At 52.4% G+C, this 27,904-nt stretch overlaps 8 protein-coding genes across 8 annotated transcripts; 4 read left to right on the forward strand and 4 right to left on the reverse strand.

The window, feature by feature from the left end:
* Window positions 1-263: 263 nt before the first annotated feature.
* JN550_002823 (uncharacterized protein) lies at window positions 264-2,611 on the reverse strand (the record flags this gene model as incomplete). The annotated part of the gene is made up of 3 exons (XM_049314160.1): window positions 264-897; window positions 953-2,185; window positions 2,355-2,611. The coding sequence occupies 3 exons, from the start codon at window positions 2,609-2,611 to the stop codon at window positions 264-266; spliced, it is 2,124 nt and encodes a 707-aa protein (XP_049175348.1).
* A 3,309-nt stretch (window positions 2,612-5,920) lies between these two features.
* Window positions 5,921-10,510, forward strand: JN550_002824 (uncharacterized protein; the record flags this gene model as incomplete). The annotated part of the gene is made up of 1 exon (XM_049314161.1): window positions 5,921-10,510. The coding sequence occupies one exon, from the start codon at window positions 5,921-5,923 to the stop codon at window positions 10,508-10,510; it is 4,590 nt and encodes a 1,529-aa protein (XP_049175349.1).
* A 769-nt stretch (window positions 10,511-11,279) lies between these two features.
* Window positions 11,280-12,149, forward strand: JN550_002825 (uncharacterized protein; the record flags this gene model as incomplete). The annotated part of the gene is made up of 2 exons (XM_049314162.1): window positions 11,280-11,782; window positions 11,891-12,149. 2 exons carry the CDS (start codon window positions 11,280-11,282, stop codon window positions 12,147-12,149), a joined length of 762 nt encoding a protein of 253 aa, XP_049175350.1.
* Window positions 12,150-15,396: 3,247 nt separating this feature from the next.
* JN550_002826 (uncharacterized protein) lies at window positions 15,397-15,768 on the forward strand (the record flags this gene model as incomplete). The annotated part of the gene is made up of 1 exon (XM_049314164.1): window positions 15,397-15,768. The coding sequence occupies one exon, from the start codon at window positions 15,397-15,399 to the stop codon at window positions 15,766-15,768; it is 372 nt and encodes a 123-aa protein (XP_049175351.1).
* A 143-nt stretch (window positions 15,769-15,911) lies between these two features.
* Window positions 15,912-17,985, reverse strand: JN550_002827 (uncharacterized protein; the record flags this gene model as incomplete). Its single annotated transcript, XM_049314165.1, has 4 exons — window positions 15,912-16,518; window positions 16,570-16,813; window positions 16,886-17,829; window positions 17,891-17,985. The coding sequence occupies 4 exons, from the start codon at window positions 17,983-17,985 to the stop codon at window positions 15,912-15,914; spliced, it is 1,890 nt and encodes a 629-aa protein (XP_049175352.1).
* A 2,902-nt stretch (window positions 17,986-20,887) lies between these two features.
* On the reverse strand, window positions 20,888-21,523 carry JN550_002828 (uncharacterized protein; the record flags this gene model as incomplete). The annotated part of the gene is made up of 1 exon (XM_049314166.1): window positions 20,888-21,523. The coding sequence occupies one exon, from the start codon at window positions 21,521-21,523 to the stop codon at window positions 20,888-20,890; it is 636 nt and encodes a 211-aa protein (XP_049175353.1).
* A 474-nt stretch (window positions 21,524-21,997) lies between these two features.
* JN550_002829 (uncharacterized protein) lies at window positions 21,998-23,104 on the reverse strand (the record flags this gene model as incomplete). The annotated part of the gene is made up of 2 exons (XM_049314167.1): window positions 21,998-22,809; window positions 22,861-23,104. 2 exons carry the CDS (start codon window positions 23,102-23,104, stop codon window positions 21,998-22,000), a joined length of 1,056 nt encoding a protein of 351 aa, XP_049175354.1.
* A 1,457-nt stretch (window positions 23,105-24,561) lies between these two features.
* On the forward strand, window positions 24,562-27,423 carry JN550_002830 (uncharacterized protein; the record flags this gene model as incomplete). Its single annotated transcript, XM_049314168.1, has 3 exons — window positions 24,562-25,110; window positions 25,159-26,934; window positions 27,004-27,423. 3 exons carry the CDS (start codon window positions 24,562-24,564, stop codon window positions 27,421-27,423), a joined length of 2,745 nt encoding a protein of 914 aa, XP_049175355.1.
* Between the last annotated feature and the right edge of the window lie 481 nt (window positions 27,424-27,904).

Here is a 27,904-nt window from a genome sequence, read left to right on the forward strand (position 1 = left end):
GTAATGATTGGCCCAGCTATGCAGCACATGCTACAAACGATTTTGACCCACGAGCATCTCACTATAGCACTCGGTATCCTCGTCATCTGGGGGTGCAGCTTTTCGTGCAATGACTCTGTCCCTTCGTTGTCCTTTATTCGTTGATCTATAATTGTAATGCCTTGGTCTGCTTACTAGGACTCCCAAATTGTAGGGCGGAAAGTCTCATTTGCCGTTACGCCGCAAGCCTTTTGTTTTCTTGTATGCCCACAAAGTTATGCAGCTTAGCTACTGACTTCTTGTCCTAGCCTTTCGAGGGGTCCGCTCAAGAACTCGGTGGCGTTCATGATCTCCGTGGCTCCGTAGATGGCCCTCTTCTTGGCTCTTTCTCCACCAGTCCTGGCTATCCACTCCTGCAAGTTGCCATACTCATCCATGCTGCCGCCTCCCACCACAAAGACGATGGCATCTGTGTAACCTTGGCGTCTCTGGCCAAAGCTCGCACCCATGCCGGGGCCCTGAGTGCCTGGAAGCGCACCGGGCGTGCTGCCAGCCCCTGCTCTAATAGCACTTGGAGCCGGCATCGTTCCTCGTGCGTTGGCGCTTCTTGGGTCGAAGTACATATAGTTTTCCGTCTTGGCGAGGGCCGAAGTTGCTGCCGCCTGAGGGTCCATCAGGGACTCGACAATCTTTGTCACTGTCAAGTCACGATTTACGGGGATGAGGTTCTTCAGTGCGCCACTCAGAGAATCTAGGTTGAAGCCGCCAGGCAGTGTCACACCAGCGTCCTTGACTCGATCAGTCAGACGGGTGGAGAGGTTCGAGAAGCGACCAAACAGGTCGGAGCCAGGCTGGTTAGAAGGTTGTGTAGGGTTGTTGATGGTGGTCAGCTGCGTCATCTTGGTCGTGGCTCGGACCCTGTAGAGATGGTCAGCTTTGGAGTTCACGTTAGGGTGCAATTGGTTGGACTCACTGTCTGATGTAGGCGAGTGATGTGGTATCAATGCCAGTGGCCTTTAGGGCATCTTCAAACTGAGTCCACTCTGCTCTGCTTACTTCCTGCTCGGTGCTCAGGAACCAGATTATGAACAATCGCAGCTTGTCCAGTGGCTGGTCTCCCCTAGCCTCGTCCTTAATAACCTCCAACACTTGCGCTTTGGTCTGCTTCATGACTTCCTCCTCCATCTGGAAAAAATTGTCTAGCTGTCGGTTTTTTATTCCTGTTAGAAGCGCAGCTAAGATGTTCATGTGCATATCAAGTGTGGCTTTGCGTTCGCGCAATTCTGGCAGCAATGTGATGGCGGCCTTGAGGTGCTGCGCGCTCGCACTCGTGTCATTTTGTAGATCCTCTATAGAGGAAGCGCCTGTCTTCTTGGTGATCTCGGCAGCGTCGTCCTTGTACCTGGTCAACTCGGCATCGATATCCTCGGCGACCTGAGGGAATGGCAGAGCAGCGTTCTTTTCCCAGAAGAAGTCGGAAGCCGTCAGGTCGTAGGCCTTCTTGGAAACGCCCTTGGCAGGGTTCTGTTCGTCGACTGGCGTCTCGATCGTGATGCGGTTCAGCTTCATGTTCAGGACGTCGTGCACCAGGGACTGGTACGTCCAGGAATGAGACAGCATTGGGTTCAAGTCGACATTCCGGTCCAGGATGATCAGCACGGGCCGGGAAGCAGCGGTTCCCGCGGACGAGGCCGGTCGAGCGCTCGCAGAGAACAGGTTGTCCTTGGAGTTGAGGATATGGTCGCGTAGTTTTCGGTCCAGCTTTGCTGCAATCATCTCGGCGGCGGCAGCTTTGGGACACCGTATGATAGGTATCACGCCCTGTGTCACGACGACGCTGAACAGCCCGCTGACAATCTTGTCCACAACATGGTCCAGCTCTTCGTCCTTGGTCTTTGCGCTGTTCAGTGCCCAGTATGTGTTCTCCTTCTGCATCCCCAAGCTGAAAAGGTCCGGCTCGGCGACGATGAAATTCAGGTACTGATCGTAGAGCTGTGCTATGTGTTCCGAGGTGCCGGCGGTGGCGGTCTGTGAGGCGAAGTCCTCCAGTAGAGGCCGTGGTATCGAAGAGGTGAAGTTGATGTAGGCAGGGGAGTAGAGGCCCTTCTGCAGATCGCTGGTGATGGCCTCGAGGTTCTTGGGGCTCGGCTCCAGCATGTATATGACGGGCACGTCGGGTATGGCATGCCGGGAGGCCGAAAGATGCCTGGTTTGCGGTTAGCTTTCAAATCCAAGTCACGGAGGGACGGGAAGGACGCAGGCCTGTCTGGACATGTATGTACGTGCGCATGTAGGTGCATGGGCAGGTGAATATATAACATATCCAGGCCGCAGATGCGGGCGGCGGGCGGGCTAGCTTTGGCGGGGAGACGTACATGTGCATCGTGATGCCCAGGGAGCGCAGGTCGCTCACGCGCAGCACGCTGCTGATGACATCGCGGCCCAGGTCGTCAAAGACGAGGACCTTCCACACGGGCTCGCCGTCGGCGCCAAGCAAGGGGCCGGCCGGGGCCAGCGTGCCGTTGGCGTGGTGCTCGTCGTCGTCCCTGGGGTCGGTGTCCTGGTTGAGGTTCAGGATCTTGCGCAACGAGGCAATCTGCCTGTCGCGCAGCGAATCGCCCTTGGCAGCCATGCTCGAGGGCCTCTCTCGCGGGACAAGGGGATGGCCTGCGAAGCCTGTGTATGCGATTGGGGATGCGGCGCTCTCTGGCCGGGTGTGTCTGCCTCCAGCTGTAGGTAACTTGGGGGACCTCGGGAGTTTCGCAATCTGGCAATATTCGCAGTCGCAGGAGGCACTGCTGAGCTACGGTGCTACTGGTACGGACTGCATGCATCCAATGTAAGTTAGATGCTGGCCTGGGGTTAGGTGCTGCCAGTACCTGGAAGTACCCGGCCTCTAGCGTGGGGCTGGCCAGTTGCGATGATGCATGCAGGTGGCAGTGGAGCTGCAGTCGACCAACGACTGACGCCACAGGCACACGGCGGACACGGACGAGGAGGAGACGTGACAAGACGGGATCGACTGGATGGGTGAATGGCATCGGTCGTTTCTTGGAATTCTTGTTCTGAACCAGGTCTTGCTCTGTCAAAGTCGGGGTCGCCGCGGAATGCTTCGCTGTCTTCAACTCTCAAAGATATGATGACCTGGCCAGAGGGGCGAAGAGCCAGCTACTGGATATGCCTACGGACCTTGCTTACATCGTTGCCCAGCTGCTATTCCACCCATACACGAACAGAGAAATATAGCAACGGCAGAGTAGCCCCCAAGCGAGCTCTCGGTCCCTACAGCACATGCATACGTCTCCTCACCGGCACACATCTCTGCCTTTCCTAGGCATCCACATCCTCCAGGAAGTCAGCAGGCAGAGCTATCGGCTACTTAACAAACCCAGGTACGGGTCGGAAGCCGGAATTGAGGATGATCCGCCACAGAGCGGACAGTGTCTCACGTCTCGTGTCGCCCAATCCCGTCGTATGCGGCTAGCTTGGCGACTTTGTTACACTGACACGCGCGGGCAGATGACATTTGACGGGTAAAGGTTTGGCCAGCGAAACAATGAACCTCTAGGCCCCAATGTACTGTGCGGTTCGTGAGCATTTCGATGTCTGGCTCACTGGTGAGCTACCAGGCTACCTAACTGAAGAGTGGACCAAGTGGTTACCTAGGTAGGTCCTTTAAGTTAGTCCCCGTCAATCGAACTGGAAGTGTTCCACGGCCACCCACTGCGTCCCACTGCATGACTCCCTGTAGTCCAGCGACGGGCCCCTGGCCACCCAAACGGACCACTGGGGTTTGGTCACTTCTGCCTTTTCGCTGGCCTCCAGCTGGTGGGCCACACGGCTCATGGCGCAGCCGAAACAGCAAGGCACCACGGGCAGCCGCCAACACCTCTTTCCCACTTGGTCCCCAGGTCAAGAGGCCCAGACCCAATCTTAGGCCGCTCCCGCCAGCCCGCGCTTCCTTTGGCTTTTCTCCCTGCCCCCCTCGCCCAGCCATTCCACACCCGCTCCCAATCTCTTCTCCTCTCTTCATCATCGCACGCGACAACAACAAACCGCGACACCTCTCCCTCAGCACCGTCCATCAACCCTCCATCATTCCCGCCGCTGCCGTCGGAACCTCTGACTGGTGCGGCTGCTGATTTACTTCATCTGGACTGCTTGGTCGCTCGAGATAACTCGGGCGCTGCTGGACAGTAATAATTCTCTCTAAATTGCCACTGGGCATTGTGGTGCTGGGCAGATCACTTCTCATTCTCGATTGAACCTGGCCTCCTGTCCACCACTTTTGCAAAGAAATTCTAGACAGATCAGATCAATCCTCCTCAGCTGCGCCTGCCAGCGGGGGACCATGTTGTAATTGTCACGCCCCTCTCGTTGACTGAGAGCAAGTGATGCACGATCATGCCGGGCCTTCTCTGATGATGAACAAGCAGCACAACTGGCAGTAGGCAAGGAAAACCCAACTGCCACCATCTACGGGTATGAAATAACTCAAAACTTCCCCCTCCCCTTCTCTCCCTCCCCCTTCCCCCCCTCTGCAAGCACTGCACCCGACCTTTGAGTCACCTTGTCAAGCCCATACCAAACCGCAAGATTCATATGACGCACGTACGCAAAGCAAGCGATGTTTTTTTTCCTCGAAACCTGCATCCATGAATTGCAAGTGTGGCAGGGGTGGTTTTTCGCAGGTGGTGAGTTGCGCGACCATCAGTCAACAAAGAGGCACACGCATCCGTCCAGCCTGCAGAGCTGAGCTGAGCTGAGCTGGTTGGCAAATCAGCGCGCGCTAGAGCCGACCTGGTGTCTGGTGTCCAGACAGGCAGACCACCGTCACTCATCAGCCTTCCCAGTAACTTCTAAATTCCCACCGCAAAAGGAGGGAGAGCGAAAAGGGGCAGAAGAAGCAGGCGGTAGTCAACAAGACTTGCGATAGACTACGGCTGCTGCATCAGAAGTTGTGGTGGTGCAGAGAGACTGGTGTTGCTGGCCCGTCCGTCTTTCCACGCTTCAAAATCTTGAAATTGCTCTGCTGTCAGAACCAGAATCCTAGCGCATCTGAGCCAAAGGCAGACCTCAGGCACAACTACCATCACCACCATGCGCACCTGCCGGTTCCGAGAACCGTTAAAGCAGCGTCGCCGGGGCTATGTGTACTTCTGAACAGATGGTCCGCTCCTCCTGCCGTCCAAGACTGCAAAGACTTGATTGCGCGGTGGTGGATCTGGCGACATTCTGACAGCCGTGGGCTTCGTCGCGTCACAGGACAATGCATCAGACCAGCCCACCAGAGCCACCGATACCGAGCCGCGACAACCACCCGGCTGTCCTCCCTAGGTTGCTGGCATGACCTGGCATTCGGCGTCCATCCGCTCTAGCTACCACCGACCCTTTTCCTCCGCCAGATGCGGCCATCCCAACATCACTTCACCCTCCGTACACCTGTTTCTTGTTCATTGATGCTTGGATCTTCGTTGCAGCAGCTGATTGACCAATTGCGGTTTAGATCCTGGAACTAGTGCCGATTCAGCCCACGTCTCACCCCGAGCTGGCTGAGCTAATACCACACCTCTCCACATCTGTCTACACCCGCACCTACATCTTTTTGCTGGTCGGAGCATAGCAGAGCAGAACAGAGCAGAGCAGAGCAGAGCAGCAGCCCACACCGTTTTGCCGCCGGGCAATCGCTACGCCCCGAATAAACTGTTGGAAATACCCTGTACATCAAACCTGTATCATATTCAGCGCGCCGTTCTACCAGAAGTGAGTACAATCGCAGCCGTCCATTGGCCCGCATCGTGTTGCAATAGCTTGATAACCGATAACCCCACCCCATTGCGGCCAATCATCACGCTGCAGTCGTTTCGTTACCACCATCCCGTCGCTAACCCGCCCTCCCAAGGATCACGTGCACGAATTATCCCCAGGCGGCTAAACAACTATGGCACACGGCGGCCATGGTTGGCCGAATGGGCAGTTCCATCCCCAAGGAGGAGAAACCGACAATGCTATGAACTCTCATGACCCTGCCCTGGGGTACGGCGATGGGTTCGCCGAAGATAATTTCTACTTGCCCAGTTGGGGCGCTGTGGATCACCCCGGAGCCTCCGACCCGCAATTCTATCCCGCCCCGGACTACTATCCGCCCGGCACTGCGTACAACGACACCACCCGTTCCGTGGAGCACAGCAGCCCTGCCGCGGCTCAGCCAGCGTCGTACCCCGATGGATCCTATCATGATCCGGCCTTCGTGGGGCAAGGGCAACAAAAACAGGTGCAGCCGCAGCCACAACAACAGCAACAGCAACAGCAACAGCAACAGCAACAGCAACAGCAACAGCAACAGCACCCGTCGTTCCAGCATTTCAGCGTCCAGTCGAATCATGGCAACCCTCAACCAGCGAACAGCTTTACCGACAACTCCTGGCAGCCCCAACCAACCCAACCATCGCATTCGCAATACCCTACACCTTTGAGGTATGAGGACCAGGTCCCACAGAACCTGTACCAGCAGCAACTGCAACAATCCCATGCGCACACGCCGCCCCCCGCCGCGCGGGCTTCGGGCCACTTTGCTGTCAACCACGGTGGACAGAGTGCCTTCAGGGCCGAGTTGACGCCCAATAGTAATCATCAAGCCTCGGGCCACTCACCTCAGCAGCCTCCTAACCCGGCCACCTCACATTACCAATTCCAGGTGAACCAAGGACAGTACATTGGCAGCCCGTACCAGACCCCCGTGCCTGCCCCCACACAGTCACCCGTTGGTTTCCAGGGCCAGCTCCGTTATTCCATCCAGCCGCCGCAAGCAGCTGGTCAAGTGAATTTGTCGGCAGCCTCACCCCAGCCTACCCACACGCCAGGAAATGTTCCCGTCCAGCGCACGGCTTCGGCGATGCAAAACCCACCAGCAGCGCAGTCTAACAATCCTGCAGTCTTACCCTATGTTCCTCCTGCTGCTTCACAAACAGCCAGCTCCCATGCACAGACTTTCATAGAGCACCCAGCGCCAGGGCCTATGCAAGGTGTCCAGAACAATGCCACTCTGACATATGTGCCTTCACGACCTCCCTTTGATCCTATCGCCGCTGGTGGATTCACGGAAATACGCGGTTGCCCCAATTTGTTTGTTGCTGATTCTCCCGTTGATGGGTCCAATGTCAAGCCCCTTCCTGAAAAGGCCTTCCATTTCGTGGCCCAGTTCAACGCGAGAGACGCACCGCTGCTGTCGAGCTACTCTTCACGTTTGCCCTGTGAGATACAGCGTGACTGGGATTGGTTGCATAAGCAGGAGAAGGTGGCGGAACATGACGCCAAGAAACGAGCCATCGCTGGGGAGAAGGCCAGGCTGGATAGTGAGATGACGCAATTGACTGGAGAAAGCATCGGACCCTCTGGCAAGCATGGGCGAAAGAAGTCGACAGCTATGATTGAAGGCAAAGCCCCGTCTGCGCGTAGACCCGAAAGCGAGTCCTCAGACGACAGTTCAGAGTATGAGAGCGATTCTGATGGCCTTGAGGAGACCAAGGAAGACCAGGAAGCACGCAAGATCAAGAAGTCTGCAAAACCAAGCGATCCCATCAAGGCCGCTGAGTACGATATCATCAAGATTGTCTGGCGAGACCCAGCTGAAGCTGTGCAGCCCAATGCAACAGGCAATGCCATCCACAGCTTCGGTGTCTACATAGAAAAGCTCTGGAACCGAGCAAAGGACCTCAAAAAGGATGTCAAAGCCGCCAAGGAAAAGAAGAGTAAGCAGCTGGCGGCACTAGAAGCAGAGCATCTCGCCCAACTCAATCTGATCCGTGCCGCCGTCGGGGCAGCCATAAAATACGCTGAGCCTTCGGTGCTGGAGAACATGGGCGGGAATCACAAATTGGCCGTCATTCTCTGGAATGCCCTCCGAAGTTCTCTGGCTTCGAAGGACTTTAATGGTCCATTTCCAAAGGCAATCTTGCGACTCTTCTCGCAGTTCACGACGATGGAGCGTGGACTCGTGGTTAACGTCCTCAAGGTTCCCGAGTACCAAAAGAAGCATCTCAAAGATTTCGACAAGATCTGCCACGGCTACCTGGACCAAATTTTGCTGAAGGCAAAGCGTCCTGCAGCGGATGCTGACAAAAAGGCCAAGGAAGGGGCGGCAGCTAGCAGTCTCAAAGAATCGACGAGCCTCGCGAAGAAGACACCGGTTGTCATGGCCAAAGACCTAGTCTCAGCATCCAAGAAGCCGGCATCTGCTGACTTAAAGAAGGTCCAGCCGGGCGGAACCCCTGTCCTTGAGGCTAGGAAGGTCAGTAACGGAGTTACGAAGACTACATCGGGATCACCGTCCAAACGACCGAGAGACGACGACGTCGACTCACGTGCAACGAAAAAGGTTGCAATGGATGGCTCATCAAACAGTTCCGCGGCATCCAAGACGATGTCGAACGCCACGGCTGCCAAAACCACCACGATCGTACAGCCTCGTCCAAAGGCCGGTGGATCGATCCTCCCAGGACGGGCAAGACCTGCCGCAAAGCCTGCCGTCAAGAAGCCAGAGCCGCAGCCGACGTCCACTTCGTCTATGATTGGTGGTCTGTTGGCGGAAATCACGAAGCCCAAGTCTCCACCCAGACAGAAGGAGGAGCCTTCCAGAGCATCCGAGACTCCCGAGGAGAAGGCACGAAGGTTGCGCAAAGAGGCTCGCCGTGGTCTCAGGGTTGTTTGGAAACCTGATCACGAGCTGGAAGAAGTGCGCATCTTCCAGCACGATGCTGCCGAGGACGAAGGGCGCGCTAGCAACATGATACGTGACGCCCGTGATAACCGGTCAGAAGGACAGGCCTTGAAGCGGGCTCGTGTCCACGGTCCCGATGGCCAGGATCAGGGCGCTCAGAAGGACTATGAAGATGAAGAGGAGGAAGACACGGAAGAGGGTAAGCCCAAGGAGATTGCCCTGAAGGAGTGGAGAGATCCTCCCTCGATCATCTTCTCCCACATCGACAACGTCAATCCGGGCCAGCGGGACAAGAGTTACACCAGCCGAGGCGGAAATAAGGAATTCCATACCGAAGAGCAGGGCTTCATGGAGAAGTATGAGCAAACGCATCTCATGAACATCTACACGTCTGCGATGGATATTCCCGACACTCCCAAATCGCCACCCCGCCGGGAAGCTCAGCAGCCTTCAGTTCCCCCTCAAGCACACCAGCTCCACCCCGACACGCCCGGCCTGCAAGAAATTCATCTGAGGGCGACAGAAGCTGCACAGTTCGGACCCAGCGTGGCGACACAACGTATGATCGAACGATCTCGCACTCGGGCCAGTCCCGAACGCGCTGCCAGGCTGGACAAACTCTCCGCTCAACTCAGAAACATGTCTCATTCGACACACGTGCAGCCATATGCGTTTGCACCGAGTATGCCACCAGCTGCCCGTACTGCGAGTTCATCCGCTGCGATGTCTCGCTTTAGTGCCATGACACAGACCGAGCGCGATGCCGAGGTCCTGCGAGTGATGAGTTCGGACGCGGTCCGTAACTGGGTTGACCCGATTCCTGTCGACCCCAACAACTTGAAGACCCAGCGACGAGATGACTATGGCGATGCCAGGATCCAAGCACACGCTGCGGCTTTCGAGGATGTGGCTCATGGCTTTATTGGCAAACAGTTCCCCGCCACTGAGCCCCCGGAGCATATGAGATCCAACCCTGATCACGTCAAAGAGTGGCAGATAGGATACAACAAGGACATGGCGGCGAAAGCCACACATGATGCCAAGGACCGTGCCATGAAACTGGCTGAGGAGTTCGCTCGCAAGAATGCCGCCGCTAGTCACGTCGCTGCGCAGCCTGCTGTACCCCAAGCTACGCAAGATCCGAACGCAGCAGCCTGGGCAATGTACTTTGCTCAGATGAACCAAGGCCAAGGACAGCCTCAACCAGGCCAGGGCTCGCAGTTGACCTACGACCAATATGCAGCCATCATACAACAGACCCAGGCCCTGCAGGCACAGCAGGCTGCGCAACCCCAAGCACCGTCATATCAACATCAGCAACAAGGAACACCTGACGCAAATGCACAAATTGGAAGCCTGCTTGCCGCCCTCGGTGGCGCCCAGGCTTCCCAGCCACCAAATCCAGGCCAGGGCGCTCAAGATCCTAATGCAGCAAATGCTGCTGCGTGGGCGGCGTACTATGCATCGGTGGGACAAGGAGCCGGCCAGGCCGCTCCCACATATCAGCAGCCTCAGCAAGCGGCTCATCAACCCAACCGCGAGCGAGAACGAGAACGAGACCGTGGCGGTCACAGCGCACCCTACACCGCAGATGGCGCGCTGGACTACGGCCCATCGGAGTATGAGTCGCGCGACAAAGGCAGCCGAGGCCGAAAAGACAATAAGGAGGCCTTCCGAGGAGGCAAGGACTATGATCGCAAGGGGATCAACCGGTCACTCATCGGCACCAAACCTTGCACCTTTTGGGCTCAGGGTAAGTGCGCGAAGGGCGATCAGTGCACTTTCCGCCACGATCCCAATGACCTGAAGTAATCCACACCAAAATAATCTGCAAGCTGCCCAGCAGAATCAGTCGCATACACCAACATGCGACCATTGTAATGATAGTCGTAGTTTTCTTTGTTAATTGCTATGGATGAGACGGCGGCAATGTTTTAGGAGCGTTATCTGAGAAGAAACCGAAAGATGGAATCATGGCAGCATTAGTCACCTACTCGCAGCATCGGAAGGCGAAGGGAGCCGAGGAATCATTGCATTGGCATGGAGTTCGAGTGTCAGCGGAGTCTAAGGGTTACGATTCGTGCATTTGCATCCGGACACAGGGGGCAACGGCATTCCGCACGCATTCAAATGCATCTTCTTTCCATCAAGTGTGTCACCAGTCATCAAAAACAACAACAGCATCGGTGGTCGTGTCTGACTTATCGCTCTTACACACTGTCCGGACGGCCATCCTGCTCAATAGATTAGATCGGACAGGGTGGCAATGTAAAGCTATCCGGTGTCAGCAATGTGTCCCTCTGGAAGGCTACATAATGTAGTGTAGAAATACGTCGCCAAGGCACAATACAAATCGAAACCAAGAGATAACCAACCCGAGCAATGAATCTGCTGCTAATTGTGACCTTGTGGATCGGCTAGTATCTTGTGTTGGTATCATTGACGTCATGGTTCCGGCCGGTGAAGGGTAATGCCTGACTTGACTGACGAGTTACCTTACCATAAAGCATGCCACGCATCCGTCTTGACCGAGGAAAACGAAATGCAAAGCCTACGGCACCGCACTCGCTCGGCTGCCAGGATGACCGTGACCACGGTTCCTGCCTCGGCGTCTCCTCGAGCCTCCACAGACCCGTCCTTCTCATCCCTTTCAAACCCACCGCCGACGACGACGACGACGACGACATCGCAACATCCCCACCACCGCCAGCACCGCCGTCCACGATCCCAGACACCGCCCCGCCCGGGCCGCGGCCCAGACGGCGGCCCGCCGGCGGACGACCAAGACGTCTACGTCCTGACGCTCCTCACGGACCCGGGCCTCCAGGCCCACATGTCCGGGCTGCGCCGGCGCTACTTCCCGCCCGCCCGCCTCAAGGTCGACGCCCACGTCACGCTGTTCCACGCGCTGCCGGGTGCGCGGCTGGGCGAGCTGCGGCGCGACCTCGCGGGCCTCGCGGGCGCGACGCAGCGGTTCGGTATGTGCGTCGCCCGCGAGGGCGTGTTCCGCATGGGCAGGGGCGTCGGAGTCGGGGTTGATGCGCGGGCCGGGGAGCGGGCTCGCGGGCTGAGGGAGGGCTTGAGGTGTGTTGTGGCCGGCTTTCTGTCTGATCTTTTTGCTACCCGAGGTCCCTTGGGACCCTAGGGCTCGGCGCTTTTATGAGCGCAGCGCAAAACTAACGAGGTGTGCAGATCGAAGTGGGAGCCGTGGCTCAGCGACCAGGACCGCAGGAAGGCGTGGAACGGCCACTACACGGTGATGAATAAGGAGAACGACTCTGAGAAGGTGGAGGTGTGCTTGGAGCAGTTGAAGGGTGGGTTATCTGACAGCACGGGCGAGGTCAGGGGGCTGAGGCTGTGGCGCTACGATAGGGGGTGGTGGAGGGAGGCCGAGGATTTTTTATTCAGGGGTATGCAAGATACGGATGGGGATGGTATGGGGCAAAGGTGAGAGGGAGTGCGTTTCCGTTTTCCATGGGGTGACTTATTGTCGGAGTCTTCTGTTCTGTTGGCAGCGTCATAGACTGTGCTGTACATGATAGATATAAGATAGACACCTTGTATTATATTTACTACCCGTTTAAACCCGGTCGGTCATGTCCAGAGATGATCACGTAGGAGATGCCTGATAGTCAATCTTAGTCATAAAACCGAGAAATATGACGGCTGAAGTGTCATGGGTTGAAAGGTAGTTTCCTGTCGCTGATCTTACCTTCTTAATTTGTCAGTGTTCGCAAGTGATGGAAGGGGAAGAAATCAAACCTAAAATTATGCCCAACTTTCAACGCACAATTTCTGGTCATTATTGTCTTCTGTGTGCTTTCTCCACCGAGGTTGAAAGCTCAAGGTGGCAAGACCAAACTACAAAATTATATCTTAATGCTCAATCTGCTCACAAGGGAAGCTACTGGTACGTTGATGCAAGCAGGAATCAGCCAGTGGTTGAGTCTGAAGAGAAGACCAGTAGGGTTTAGCAATTATATCTACGGAGACGTATTGAAAACTCTCAATGAGCGATATAATTTGAGGCTATATTTTATTTCTCAATACACTGACTGGTTCACAAATAAACAAGCATGAACCCATTAGCGATAAAAAAAAACTAACTTTTCATATATCTACTCAAGTTTCCGTATCTGATATTTCCTGGCCCACGTCACGCCATGCACATCCTTTGCCCGTAAACATTTTCTCAAAAGATCAGAAGTAATTCGACGATACACTGAAACGGAACCACTCAGATGCAGTTCTCACGCTTTGCACTAGCCCTTGTGGTATCTCTGGTATTATCAGAGCAGGTTAGCAGCCAAGAAAGCACGCCAACACTTCGAGCGCCATCGCAAATTGAGCGACAGGCAAAGACCACAACCTCGCGTACACCTCAGCGAACAACCTACTATCCGCCGACCAAACCAACCTCCAGGATCACATCACTGTTAGTGCCGGTGCCTACAAAATATACGCGGCTGACCACCCCCTACATCCCCCGCCCAACCCAAACTAGAGGAACCTCTGGCGGATCAGAGGGCGGAAGCCACGGAGGGGACTCCGAGGTAAGTGAAAGTCCGAACACAAGGAATATTTAACACATAATACTGACACTAGCCACTAGACGTATAATACGGACGATTACAATACTGGATATACCCAAGGCTGGAATATAGGGTGTGTCGGTATCGGCGAGTATACAGAAGGTCAAGGTCGGTGGTATTGGACCGGATACGAAGCTGGGTATGCCGCTGGCCTTCAAGCTTGCCAGGGGGGTATCCCATACTACAGCGAAGCTGGGGAGTTCCCGTTGAAGATTTTATGTCTACTTTTCGTACCTTTCTTCGTCGCTGTGTGTTTGTTGTGAGTGACTGCCTGGAGCCCAAAGTCTGCGGGGATATGTTTGGATACTAGCCATTCATTTGATGGGAAGCGAAGGCGATTTGGGCGTTGCATCCTATCACACTATAAAAAGTCACGTTTTGGTTTAGATGACCAGATAAGGGGCAATGCATTGAATTCATTGGCCGTACCGATGAACGAAGAAAAACTTGAAGGAGTTGCCAAGTTCAGAGTGCGGCCTGGATCTCTGCATGGCGTCGGCAGTTAGTCGAAAATAGCTAGCGCTGAAAGATGCTTCGACCACTATACGAAGCTATTGGACGCCATTTCTTTCAGCCCTATATGAGTGATGTTTCGCCAAGCTTCAGTCTGCACGCAGCCCAAAATATTTATGTACTCAATAACGTCCGAAGACAAGTCTTCACTTGATCGACCTTTATGCAAAGATCGTGGTCATTCTATCCCAAACCGCGTTTCAGCTGTGCCCTGGCCTCACCATGGCTTGGATGCATATGTTTGTATTGCTCACCTGCTTTTCTACCACTATCCTAGGAGCGACGGACATCACACAGGGTCCCCTCGCGTATGTCTCCATCGCCTCGTCGAATACGGCGTACTCGACGGCAAGAGATTGTGCAGCGAACTGCCTCGAGTTCCGCGGGATATGGGTCTGCGGAGTGAATGGGGGATTTTACGGGCTTGGCCAGGGGCTAGGTTGTGGTTGTGCATCATTGAATGGTTGTTATTGCAGCACAGGGTACGTCGCAAGTTGGATGACAACGAATTCAGGCTGACATATCCTACTAGTTATGCTAGCTCGGCCACGTCGTACCTGTCGTCATGCATCAGTAAGGGGTGTATCAAAGTGGTCGATAACTGGAGCACGGAGCTATCAAACATGTTGGGTCTGTACGATTCATACTGCGCAACGGCAAATATCGCGATCGAAACAGCACAAGCGACGGCGACGGATGGCACTAGCAGCATTAAAGTAACAGGGGTGACAAGCGGACAAGGCAGTAGCGTGCCAACAAGGACAGGCGCAGCGACCAATGTCACACCGACGAGCGATACACAAGAAGGAACCAAATCTAACGGTGGACTGAGTCAATCGGACATCGTAGCACTAGGTGCGAGCTTGGGAGTCGGTATTCCCAGCCTGTTGATTGCTGCTCTGACTCTATGGGTGCAGCTAAGTAAGAGAAGGAAGAAGTTGGCAGAATCCAGAGCCTCAGCCCCGACTGTTGTTCGCCATATTGATAGCCCGGGAAGCACACCAAAGTACTGGTCTGATAGGTGAAACTGCCTCAGGTGACTATTACACGCTGGGTCCGATTTTTGGAAGGGACACCACTGAGTAGGCAATAAATGGCGCTCAGGTTTACTGGCTAACCACTTGATGGGCTGTATCTGCTCTTGAGTGGCACGATAGTGTTGATAAGCTAGCATGTTTTTGGTTCGCGTCTATTCTCCGCCCATGAAGTGCGCACCTCGAGATTTGCATTCCATGAACTGCAGCAGTGCAAAAAGCGTCGTTCTGGCGGCCACGGACCTAAACTAGCTGGCTTTCTATGAGCGCTCTTGGGATGCACGGGTCATGCCAACTACTCTCGCCAACTACTATCTCCCACGTTTGTTCACATTTCCAAGCATAACAGCTTGGCTGAGGGTTGACCAGCACAAGTAACTAGGTGGCATCGACTGCCCCCCACGGCACACAAGGGTATGCTGCCCCGCCGAGTCATGGTGGGTGAAATTGCAGGCTGCAGTCACTCTGTCGCTTCGATTCCTTCAGGTGCCGTCTGTGCGGATCTAGGTCCCCTTCTTCACCTCCCAAAGACAGGATTATTGACAAACCAAAGACATAAATGGCTACACCCGAGGAATTGCGCAAACCCGGGCCAGACCCTCGACTTTTCTACCAATGGGCAACGTATTCACGCGAAAACATTGTTACCGCTTTGACGGCCTTCTATAAGAACCTGCCGCATATAGATGCCCTCCTCGTGCATGATGCTCCTCCAGGCGGGTGGCCCGATATCACAGCAGATTCATTGGCACGAGTGGGAATCTACAAGACAGAAGAAGTCCTAGAGCTTCTGCGGCATCTACCTTACATCGAAGGCAGTCACCCCTGGATAACGCCGGAGACCTTTCCGATTGACTACCGGGCTCAGCGTGTCAATATATTCGATCTATTCGATCGGACTGCACGGCTCGAATGCATCGAATTCAGATAGTGGGCGCTCGAATATAATCGATTCGAACAGTCTTCTGTTCGAATAGAATCGATTCGAGCCTCATGCTGCTCGAATAGATCGAAACGTTCGAATCGAGCGGTAGCGTTAAGCCAGAATGAGGTGAAAATGGCACTCATATTAACTTAATCAATTGCCCCAACACCGTTAGGCAATGGCGTTGCGTGCCCTTGAGCCACAAGGTTGTCGTACCAATCTTGACTTTGTAGTAAATGGATAGGAAACTCTGGCTTATAGATACCCATCGTACTCCAGGACCCCATCGATTGTGCTTGGCCAATGAGCGCTCTGCCCAAATGGTTTCTCGTGGAGCTTATCATCCTACCGGCGCTATTGAATTGGCGCTCAGTCTCTGCTGTCGACGAAGGTATCGATAAAAGATCTGCCGCCATATGAGATAGTCTAGGAAATCGACGTTCTCCATGCTCCCGCCACCAAAGTAATGGGTCGTCTCTGTACTGGAACTGGTCCACAGCAGGTTCGGACAGATACAAATCCAGTTCGTCCTGGTCCAGCTTAGCTGCGGTTGAGCCTGATTTTGACACTGGCTTTGATCTTGTCAACGATCTACCATTGTTCCGCTGAGCCGGAATTCTCTGAACTTCAGGGATCTCGTTAGCTTCTTCGCTGTATTCGTCGTCTGACGCGGTGGTTGAATTGATGAAGGCCAGGCGACGTTCGAGATAGTCAAGAGAATCAATTTCCATACGATCAGCAGGCTTATTGACTTCCCTAGAGCAGTGATTAGTACGAAAGTAAAAGAAGGAATTCTCCAATACCCACTTATTCTTGTACAGCTCTTCCCAAAGTTCTCTCAGCCTCTTCGATACCCAGTCCCGCCAGCCATCCTTTTGCTTACATGGTATTTGTCGCCACAATCGATCCAAGAATGCCACTTTCTTCGCTGGATGGAAAATTACGGCGGTATAGTAAGCTATGGGCGTCATTTTCTCATAGTAGTCGTGTAGCTTCTTCCAGCCCAACCGAAAGTAGACTTTCAGGAGGCGCCGCGTTTGACTGTCGATCCCTTGTGGACAAGTCAGCACACACTAACTTCATAATTATGAGCTAGTGAATTGATGAAGAAGAATAGGCACACCTTCGAAAATTCTGACCTTGACGAGTGTACCATCTTCCAAGGGCCTGATGATAAACCCGCGAACGGCGCCTTCGAGGTGATCGAGAAGAACTTCAATCTGAGGAAAGTATTCCCATAAAGACCCTGTGGTGGATCTTTTACCCAAGCCACTAAAGCCATCGCCTTGCAGGATCTTTGCAGATATCTTAAACTGCTCAAGTACCTGTTGTAAGCAGTCGACAACGAGCCATTCGTCCTCCGTAAGCTTGTATTGCAGAATCTCTGGTGGTTTGTCACTCCGGGACTTCTTCGAGCGGCGAGCGAATGTATCACCAACCTCGGTTAGTAGCCGGTCTAATGCTGGACGTTTTGTCAGAGCTCTAGCTGCCATGCCTTCGTCCGAAAGCCATCGGGTGGCGACATTGTGACGCCAGGCCAATGGAGGATGGTTAGGATCCACAGCTTGTTGGCATTTCATCCACCGATCCGTCAACTGGGAGGATAACCGAAGACATACCCCGATGTTGTGGAGCTTGCCAAATGGTCCTGACTTACGGTACTGCTCAAGGCTGCTGGCGTTTACCAAGGCAGGAATCTCAGCAGAAACGGCCGGAAAGTCGGATACTGCGTCAGCAGCTAAAATGTCATCTTCATCAGCCGCGGCGAGGACCTCTTCCTGGTGTTCATCCCAGTATTCGTCGTCCCCAATCATCTGTATAGCTTCACGCAAATTTTGCATTTCGCCTTCACCGCTGGGACCGCTGTCAGCCTGAAACTTCCCAAGCAGTTCATGGAAGTCGGTCTTCTTGGCGCCATCGCCATACATCATTGATCGCACAGCAAGGTTGATTGTATGCGGCGCACAGCGGATCCTCCGTTCATCCGGCTTGAAGAGATAGACTTTAGATAGGGCTTCAATACAGGTGTCATTGTTGGTGGCGTTGTCTAGGGTGAAATAACCGACGCTAAGTGATGAAAGCAGAGCAAGTCAGAACAGTGAGGTGTATTCCCAATCAGCGTACTCACACGTCTGCAATTTCGAAGTACTCGATGATTGAAGATACTTCATCAGCAAGGTCCTGACCAGTATGCCGCTTGATGAGTGGCGGCATTCCCAGCATGATTTTCCAACGCTTCCAATGCTTATCCACGAAATAAGCGTGTATGCCAAGAAATGTCGAGTTTTGGCGCGAAGTCCACCCGTCAAACGTCAAATGTACCATCCCGCGAGCTGTACGAAGAAGCGTACGAACAGGGATCACGGCCTTGTGATATTCCTCGATCAGCAAGTTTGCCAAGGTCTGATGGGACGGGATTTGTGCTGATGGATTTAAGGACCAACACATTCTCCTGAATCTAGTAGATGATATCGCACGAAACGAGTGATTGTCGTGCACAATCCAGTCCAACAACAACAGCCAAAACAATTTCTGGTTATATAATGACTGTATCCGTGTGACCGTGTCTTGCACTGTTGGGTCGCCCATATCAAGTTTCAAAAGACTGGCAACGGAGGGCCTGTAAAGGGAAGAAATCTTCGATAATTGCTTGCCCGGCTCGTCGATCTTATGGCGTAATGGTTTGAAGAGCTTATGCATCTTCTTGAGGTGCCTGGTAATGGAAATTGGTGTAGATGAAACAAATGAGTACTTGTTCTTTGGTATAGGCTTCTTGGAAGCTACACACAGCGAGCAAACCCAGATATATCGATTCTCTCTGCCGGGTAAGCTCTCGACAAGACGGTACCCATGAGCCTAGTACCAGCCACGTACTCTGTTGCTAAAGGCACCCTCACAATAAGGGAAACGGCGCCACCAGGAGGTAGTCCAGAGATGATAATCGGGGTGGCCCACAGGCACCTCATCGTCGTTTTCCTGGCCGGAACTCGGCGTTGATGACAGGTCTTCGTCCAATCCATCCATATCCACCACCTCATTGATTTGGGTGGCGGGGGTGAGATTTTGATTGTGAACTGAGAATCCTGGAGACGAGGCACGGCATGCTGTAGTCAGCTCGACGGCGGGTGTGATGTTGTGATGTGCAACATGTGCCGGTGCTTGAGGCTGTATCTGGAGAAATCGATCCATAGATACACTACGGAGGTCTGTTTGTATTGGTTGACAAGGTGGTGAGTAGAATCTTCAAAGGTGTTGTATAGTTTCGAAAAATGTATCTTTACTTCCGATGGCTGGCGAGGAACACAAAATTGTAAATGAAGGCGTCCAAGCTGAATACACAGTGTCTCGGGGCACCAATGATCGTGAAGTATTTTGAGGCATAGTCTATTTTGGGCAATAAAAGCAATACTAGGCTTGGAATCCGCAACAGCGATTGGTTCAAGGGCCTGCGGGCCAAAATTACCTTCAAAAAGCATCAAATATCGATTAGTAAATCGACTCGAACGCTCGGCCGTTCGAATTGCTGCGAATCGATCACTGTCCTGCTCGAATATAATCGACTCGAGCGCCCTTCTGCTCGAATTGATCGATTACCTAATTGGGAATTCGATCTATTCGATACATTCGATCGTTCGAATATATTGACACGCTGACCGGGCTGTTGTAGCAACAGCTGGGGCTGCCAGGATCCCGGCATGGTTCCAAACTCTGAAGGACGGGACTTTCCATGATTTTCCACCCTGGGTGGTTCAATTGACTACAAGCTCGGATCGAGATGGCGATAATTATATGCTGGATACGACCGACGGGACGTTGACAAAGTTCATCATTACTGGGACCGTCTGCTTCGAACCGATTGCCGAGTACGCTGATGAAGACCCAAGAAAATGGCGAGACCTGTGGTGCGATGATAGAACATACCGGGTTGAGAAGCTGTTGGAGAAATGGAAGGAGCAATACCAGAAGTCGGGTTTGGCAGACGTGTCTCAGGGGAGGAAAGAAACGGAAGCAATCAGGAAAACGGAGTTTGACTTCTGTTAGGGTCAATCTATCGACACAGCCACCATTATAAGGTGTATGAAATTGTGAAGTGTTAAATAGATCGCTACTAACGTTGCGGGCTCTGGGAGGCTTTTCTTTTTTTCTGTTTTTGGTGAGAGGGGAGGGGATTTCTTCTCATTTCAATACCTATGACCCGACATACTTTAGACTCTGAACGAAAGATTAATTGCAACTTCTGACTCGAATCTTGTCGTCTTGCCACTACGGTGTCGTGAACAGGGAGAGGCTTTCATACCTTGGGAATCTACTTCAAGCACCAAGGAGCAGGGGCTTTCGAGCGAGCCAGACCGCAGTCACTGTGCTACTGACCAGTAGAGAACGAGACTTGAGCTCTTACTAATTTGTTCGTTAGTAAAAGCATTTCGGTGAATGAAGCCCAAAATCTCCAGTCGGTTCATCGGCACTCCATTCATGTAAATTTCTCTTTCGTGCGGTGGCGTCATAAGTTGGCGGAAACAGTGCCTGAAGAGCTGCGGGATCGAACTAAATTGCTTATCATTCAAAAGCGAGCCGGTAATACTCGTCAATACTACCATTGTATAAGATCTAAGTGATGTGATCACCACAGCATGAGGTTCCGTACCAACAATGAAGAAGTCGAGATCCTCGAAGCCAACACTTAAATAAGTCATTTTGGGTTTATGAGTCATAACGAGAGCAGTTCGCCAGCTATTGTACATGCTATGTGTCTCACTTCACTCTTTAACCCAGGTATAGTCTATGGGAAGATATTGCAATTACGCCGCAGGATGTAGCCTTATTTTGAGGTTGGTGGCTAGGCTATCGCTTTCAACAAGGCCACGTTAATATGTGATTCTCATCAACTCTACCAAGTGTCTAAAAATGATAACCACTAGGTACGCATCAATATCGTGTATCAATGTCCAATATATGTTCCTTTCGACCCATGGAACCGGTGACACAGTCCCAAGAGAACCTAGACCAACGATTCAGAGGACGCTGCTCAAAGTATATGGCAGGCGACAAGAACGGTCAGCAAGGCCTCCAAAGAATTTCTTCTAGTACCCTGTTGATCTTGCCCCCCTCAGCATTTTGAAATTGATTACAGAGCTTCCACGTAACGCTTGAGGTCGAGACCCTGCTGGTCGAACTCAGCTTGCAGTTGCCCCTTGAGTGGGAAGAGCAGAGGGTTATTAGGACCGTCGTAATAGGTCTCATAGGATACATATCTAGTCCGCCCGAACTCAGCACTGGTTAAAATGTTGGGATGTTCCGCTTGGCTGAGAGTCCCATTCAGAAATGTATTCGACCTCCAAGCATTCATAAGATATTTCTCAGAGCTCTGATCGTCCAAAACAGTGAGTATCTCGTCGCTGGTCGTATTCGCGTCAGGTAGCAACCCCGCGACGGTGAAGAACATTGGCATGCCCACGTAGACGTCATCTGGGGTCCGTGTAACGTTTTCAGGGAGCTCAACATCGACCACAAACGAGTTCCAAAGGTGGTAGCTTCTGAAATCGAGCAGAGCATCGTATATAGCCCTGGGGGGTGCGTCAATGATCATTTCGGTGCATATCATCCAAACGCTGCCCTCGGACCCGTACGTTGGAGTTGGCAATGTTGACGTATTATCCGAAGGACAGTGCAACTTGCCCCAGTGAACGTCTTCGTGGTGCCATGCCGCCATCGCTGGCGGGGCCAAGCTTAAAGCAAATGTAAGTGCCAAACCGCGAAGCATTGTGAGAATGACTTGGGGAGAAGAGTTCAATGACTATCGTGGCTTGTGGATGGAGCATGCTTTATAGAGCGGCGTTTCAGTGCGGGGACTGGTACAAGGGTCAAGTAAGAGGCAGATTGTTGGTCTAGAAGCTTTCATGAAGTTCCATTGGCATGCAGCTACTTTTTGGCTGGTGACTTGATTGGATTGCAGAGTGACATTGTTGCTACCTAGTGCCTTGAACACTGCGTAAGATTTTAGTTCATGGCTATGGTAACATGGGTCGATTGGGGTATAGGCATCCAAAAGAGCTTGGCATATTTGAGGGATTTGAATATCAACATTTCTGGTTGACGAAAACATCGTACATCGCAGTAATGTTAGACGGAAAATTTCCGTAGTAAATTATATCTGATACCAAGGTGACTTTGGAAAAGTCTTGGCGAGAACACCTATTCAACAGGAGGAATTGCAGCAAGACCTGACCCCCCTGGATTACCAGGTTGGCCACCTGGCTGAGACCCCACCGCCTTCATAATAATGTGCAGCCGCTGTCGCGTTGGCGCTGTGGTCGGCCTGTAGATCAATACCGATGGTGATCCAAACTAGTAAACCGTCTTCAATGTTGTTACTGAGCTTGACATACTCCGCAAACGGATCATAGTCTGCAGTGGCCTCGTCTAGCGCCCAACCATCGGCTTCGAGACTTGTATACGCAATGGTATTGGTGTTATAAGGATGCGTAGCTTCAACCTCTTTGATAATAGAGTCGTCGAGGTAAATTTGACCGATATGACGAGTAACGCCTCCAGTCCAAGTGTCATTGTCGAGCACCGTCACATTGTTCTGTGCAATGACATGGATATGAGTCAGACGACGATCGTAATGGCCTGGGAAGTTGGTGTCATATTGGACTACGCCGTCGTCATCTGTAATCTGTGAGCCGCGAGCGAATGTTGTGTTCAATCCTCCCTCGCTGGTGACTCCAGAGTAGGTCCCAGTAGCGTTGCAATGCCATATATCCGAGACCAGTCCAGACACGGGCTCAAACGTGTTAATGTCTACGAATTGCAGATCTAGGTGTACGGGGACGCCATCCTGCCCTTCGGTCAAGTCGGTGCGAATCAGCTCCCCAAGTACCCAGTATGGGCCAACAGTGGTTTCTGGAACCAGCGCAGCCGTGTTGTTAGATCCAAAGATTGTGTCTTGAGGGGTCTCTAAGTCGTAACCGTTGCCCGTTCTGTTGTGACTGAAAGTAGCCCAATACTGCAGAGAAGCAAGATCACGCTTATGATGTCCCAGTGGTTCTAGTTGAAATTAATAAAATTTATAATCCGTTGGGTGTGTTATCATCTTACGCGTAGTCAGGCCACGTTTGGCCCGGAGTTCGGTAACCTTCGCAGCACGGCGGACTGCAGCCCGCTGTCGGAGTGCTACTACTGCCGCGGAACCCTCATGGGCCGACAGAGCACGAGTAGCCTTGGCATGCTGGATGTTTCGCAGAACCATTTCATGTCGGATGGACTCTTCGGAAACATCAGGGTGCGACAAGACCACCAACGGTGCTACCAAGGCAGCGAATAGCAAGTTCTTCGTCCACATCTTTAACGTGGAATCAATCATAGAGGAGACGTCAGCAGTCAAGAAGAGCTTGAGGACCCAGCAGAATGCATACTATCGACCACGAATCATGATAGACTTATATAACAGAGATCGGGGTGCAACTAAAACTGCTCCTTTCAGGCATGTAGCATCGCGCAGCACTTGGCGGCGTGCCAACTAAAAGAGCTGACGCGTCATTGGACCACGCCTTGCGGTGCCATTGGCAGATACTCATTATTCACCCCAAACTGAACCAGGGACAATGCGAGTTGCTCACAACGGCATCATGGCAGTTGAGCTCTTGAGAGATCCTTCGCAGCCATTATTGTTACCTCACAACGCGCAGCATTGCTTCCAGGGCCATTAGAACGACCTGTCTGGAACAATTCTCCACGCAGCATACGCCAGTGCTTCAGGGGTGCGCATTGAATGCTACCTTCGCAGTAATTGAAAGGCTACGGATTGTCCAATGGCCACTCAAACTTATTACTCAAGCATTGAGCTGCGGAAGACAAATCTTAGGTTGTCTTAAATGAGAGTTTGCCGCAGTGGTTTGGACTCGATCGCCGCTACATGCTTCCTCTGTCGGCTGCAGAGAGCTTTACAAGAGATGCAGTTTCTGCAACCGGTGGATACTACATATGTTTTTGAGCTATGTTTGCGTAAACGGTTGGTTTCTATTGTGGAAAATTGATACTTTCAAGAGCCTGCTAATCAAGTACGTTTTAGGGATGGTCTTTTTCTTGCATGTGGAGTGAATTCTACCCGACACGACCGGTAGTGCTTCTCGGAAAGATACTGGCTCCACTGACACGGCCTCTTAAGCTCACCACTGGAAAGCAGCATCTGTACGGGATATGATCCAGTATCGTAGCTTATCCAAGGTAGGTAGGAAGACCTGGCGAGAAGGCGCAAATGTTATCCTAACGCTTCGCCGTCGCACATTCTATTGACAAGCTTGAACTCGAACATGACGTGCTGGCGCACAGGAGGACAACTTAACTTAGTGTAACTACCGGATGCCATGCGACCCTGCATTTGCTAGACCGGAAACCCCTGAAAAGCCACAGCCGGCCGATACCGAACCCCACTGTGATGTCACTCTGCGGGCGCCAAGTAGCAAAACCCCGCCTAGATCGAAGACGCCGGTGCTTTTCAGATCGACTTTAGTATGTAAATCCTGGAATCAAACCCAATGAAATGCTCGGAAATGGCTCTCTGGACAAGACTGCCTGTTAGCGTGGTCCTTTTTCTCATATCGATGGCTCTGACTCAAGGAACCGCGGCAAACTCTAACGGCGTTCTGGGTCTAGGGCAGCTCGTGGACAACCGACCATACGCCGTTATTGCGATTCCCGAGATGCTGGGCCTCATCAGAACCTCCCAATGGTCCGCGCAGGGTTTTCTGCTTAATCGACGGGCTTGCTTATGCTCAGGTCGGATTACCACCCTTGGAAATGCGAAGCAATCGCTCAACATCGTCGTCTACGCTCGCTTCCCATGGCGGCGATGATGGATCAGGACGACAAACACTGCCGGACCTGTGGGCCTTCCTGGACGCCGACCTCAGGCCAACCTTTCTGGTACCAATAAACGAGCTCGGAGAATCTCCCTTTGAGTTATTGTTCTGCAACGAGTCTCTTCGCTGTTCAGGCCTGGACAAAGATATATTACGTGGGACAAATGCTGCCGGCCAGTTTCGGGCATGGTGCCAAGTTGTCGTCCATTGGAGAGATGAGTACAGTTTCGCAGGCAAGACGTGGTCGGCATTCAAAATACAGGGGCGGTGGAAATGTATCCGTGAAACCAATCAGGTTCCAGCCAACGGATTGAGCGCAAGAAGCGAGTATCAGAATGCTCACGCCGGCTTGGTGGGAAGTGAGAAGATCGACCGCGAAGACGTCAAAATCGCACACGCAAGAATCGCCAGTCTAAATAAGATGATGGAAATGAGCGATGTGGGAACGTTTGAGTATACTCCCGAAGGAAAATTGATACGGGCAAATGTACTTGCATCACTATTCAAACGCATTCCTCTTGCTAACTCTTGAAAGGAATCATGGTACCGTCTAAGTCTGCATCCCAACGGAGAAGATCGCCACGCAGATTTCTCCTTCATGGACCTGGTTTATCCCCCGGACGCCCCTTTAGTCCTCTCTCAGTGGAATAAACTGGCTCAAGGGATTCCAGTCACGTTCGAGATGCGATGGAAAGGAGAAAACTATCGCAAATCCTTAAATTCGGACGAAATCAATGATGTTCAGTGGGTGCTGTCTGCATGTGTTCCCATCCAGGACGAGGATGGGAACCTTGTGAGCATCGCCGGCAATACGATCGACATCAACGCCCAAAAGAGGGTTCAAGAAGAGGCCCTCCAACGAGCAGAGGCTCTTGAAAGAGCGCGAAAAAGTGAGCGCAAATTCTCAAGATTTGCTCTCCTAGCACCGATTGCCATTTACATCCTTGATTCGCATGGAAAGATGACATATTGTAACAATCGTTTCTTCGAGTTGACGGGACACCCAAGCGCAAGCGATTACCCCAGCATCGACTGGCAGCACCTGGTATTCCCAGAGGACCAGCCCATTCTCGACAACCAATGGAAGACATTACTGCACGATAAGAAAAGAGTGCAGGCACATTTCAGACTGAAGCATACTTGGGATCTTGGGCATGGCACTCTGCGACAAGCTTGGATCGAAAGCCAAGCATTTCCGGAGCTAGATCACAAGGGCAACGTTGTCTCAATCTTTGCCACCATGACCGACATTTCGCGGTTCAAGTGGGCAGAGCAGATACAGAGAACACGCATTAAAGAGGCCCTCGAAGCGAAACAGAAACATGAGAACTTCATTGATATGACGTCACATGAGATGCGCAATCCTCTCTCAGCCGTGATCCAGTGCGCGGATTCTACCTGTGAGTCTTTGAAGGGGGTACTAGGTCTCATATCCAAACCGCGACTGGCCGACATCGCACTCAAACAGCGGCTGGACGATGAGATTCAGCAGTGCCTCGATTCCCTGAACACGATTATATCATGTTCCATTCACCAGAAACGTGTCATCGACGATGTACTCACGCTTTCGAAGATGGATTCGAACCTCTTGGCCATTTCCCCGGTCAGAGCCGAACCTGCAGCTATCGTTTCAGAAGCCGTTCATATGTTCGAGCTTGAGTGCAACAAAGATGACATCGATTTGCGCTTCCTGGAAGATCCATCGCTACTTGTGTTGGGGGCTCAATATGTTATGATGGACCCAAGTAGAGTTCTCCAGATCCTAATTAACCTACTCACAAATGCAATCAACTTCACGCGTGATCGACCAACTCGACAGATCGAGGTTTCCTTAGGCGCATGCATGTCGCCACCTTCCGACGGGTTCCACCAGATTCCGTTCGCCAGCGTAACAACAGATTCAAGCGGGTTGCTTGAGAAGCAGGAATGGGGAACAGGCCGCGAACTATATATCTGGATCCAATGTCGCGACACCGGCTGTGGACTGAGCACGGAAGAGCAAGGCAACTTATTCACCAGATTTCAGCAAGCAACTCCACGAACACATATTCGCTATGGGGGAAGTGGATTAGGTCTCTTCATATCTAAGAAGCTAGCAGAGCTTCAAGGAGGTGCTATTGGCGTCAGATCGGAACCCAATGTGGGTTCAACCTTTGCATTCTTTGTTGCAACACGAACTGCACAACCAACGACACCACTGGCCGTCGACTCAATTCATGAGCTTTCTCTTAGGCGAACGTCTTCTGCAGGGCTGGTTTACCAAGACGAACCACACTACTCGGTGCTTATTGTTGAAGACAATGTGGTGAATGTAAGTTCCTATCCGCGGCGCGAGTTATATACTGCAGCATTGATCAAGCAGAGACTAACACATTGATAGCAAAAAGTTTTGTCCCAGCAACTGCGAAAAGTAGGCTGTCGGGTATATGTGAGCAATCATGGCCGGGAAGCCCTAGATTTCATCCGCACCACGGAGTACTGGGCCTCTGATGGTCGTCCAGCAGCACCCATAAGGCTTTCGGTCATTCTCATGGATATCGAGATGCCCGTAATGGACGGGTTGGCCTGCACCAGGAGGATAAGAAACTACCAGCAGACGGGCCACATTGTCAAGCATATTCCAATTATGGCCGTGAGTGCCAATGCAAGAAGCGAACAGGTGGCGCAGGCTAAAGATGCCGGGGTGGATGACGCGATCTCGAAACCATTCAGGATACCCGAGTTAATGCCAAAAATCGAAGCGCTGGTAAGGTCCGACAGGTGTGTTACGCCTCCGCCAATGACATCTAGGCCGGGGTGAACCAATGTGATCATTTCTCACTAAATGATATCATGTCGGTGGAAACACTAGTTTCAGCACTTTTGGCAACTCCGCCCGTCTTCGAGTGCTCAATACAACCTACTGTTGTATTGAGCACAATCCACGCGTATAGCTATGCCGCTCCCTATGCGCGGATGGACACCTGTAGGCCGTTCACCTGCTTGAGCCGCATTGATTACTCAAGCATAGTGGCTGCAGAGCCGTGTTTACCAACTGCGGCTGACAATCATGATGCTCCATGAGTTATGTTGTTGTTGGATCACATTGTTGAGAAGATGGGTTACCGCATCAATAATTGGGTTGGAACTGCAAAGCTACGGCCACATTCAGTCTGATGGAGAATACATTCCATCGGTATTAATAATGGATGGAAGGACTTCAGTTGGGGTGGTCTAGTCTAAAGTATTGAGTTGGAAAATGGTGAAGCAGCCGCAAGCGAATAGACAGACTTGAGATAATG

Source organism: Neoarthrinium moseri (assembly GCF_022829205.1).
Source record: "Neoarthrinium moseri strain CBS 164.80 chromosome Unknown scaffold6_Wmoseri_CBS_16480, whole genome shotgun sequence".
Classification (NCBI taxonomy): domain Eukaryota; kingdom Fungi; phylum Ascomycota; class Sordariomycetes; order Amphisphaeriales; family Apiosporaceae; genus Neoarthrinium; species Neoarthrinium moseri.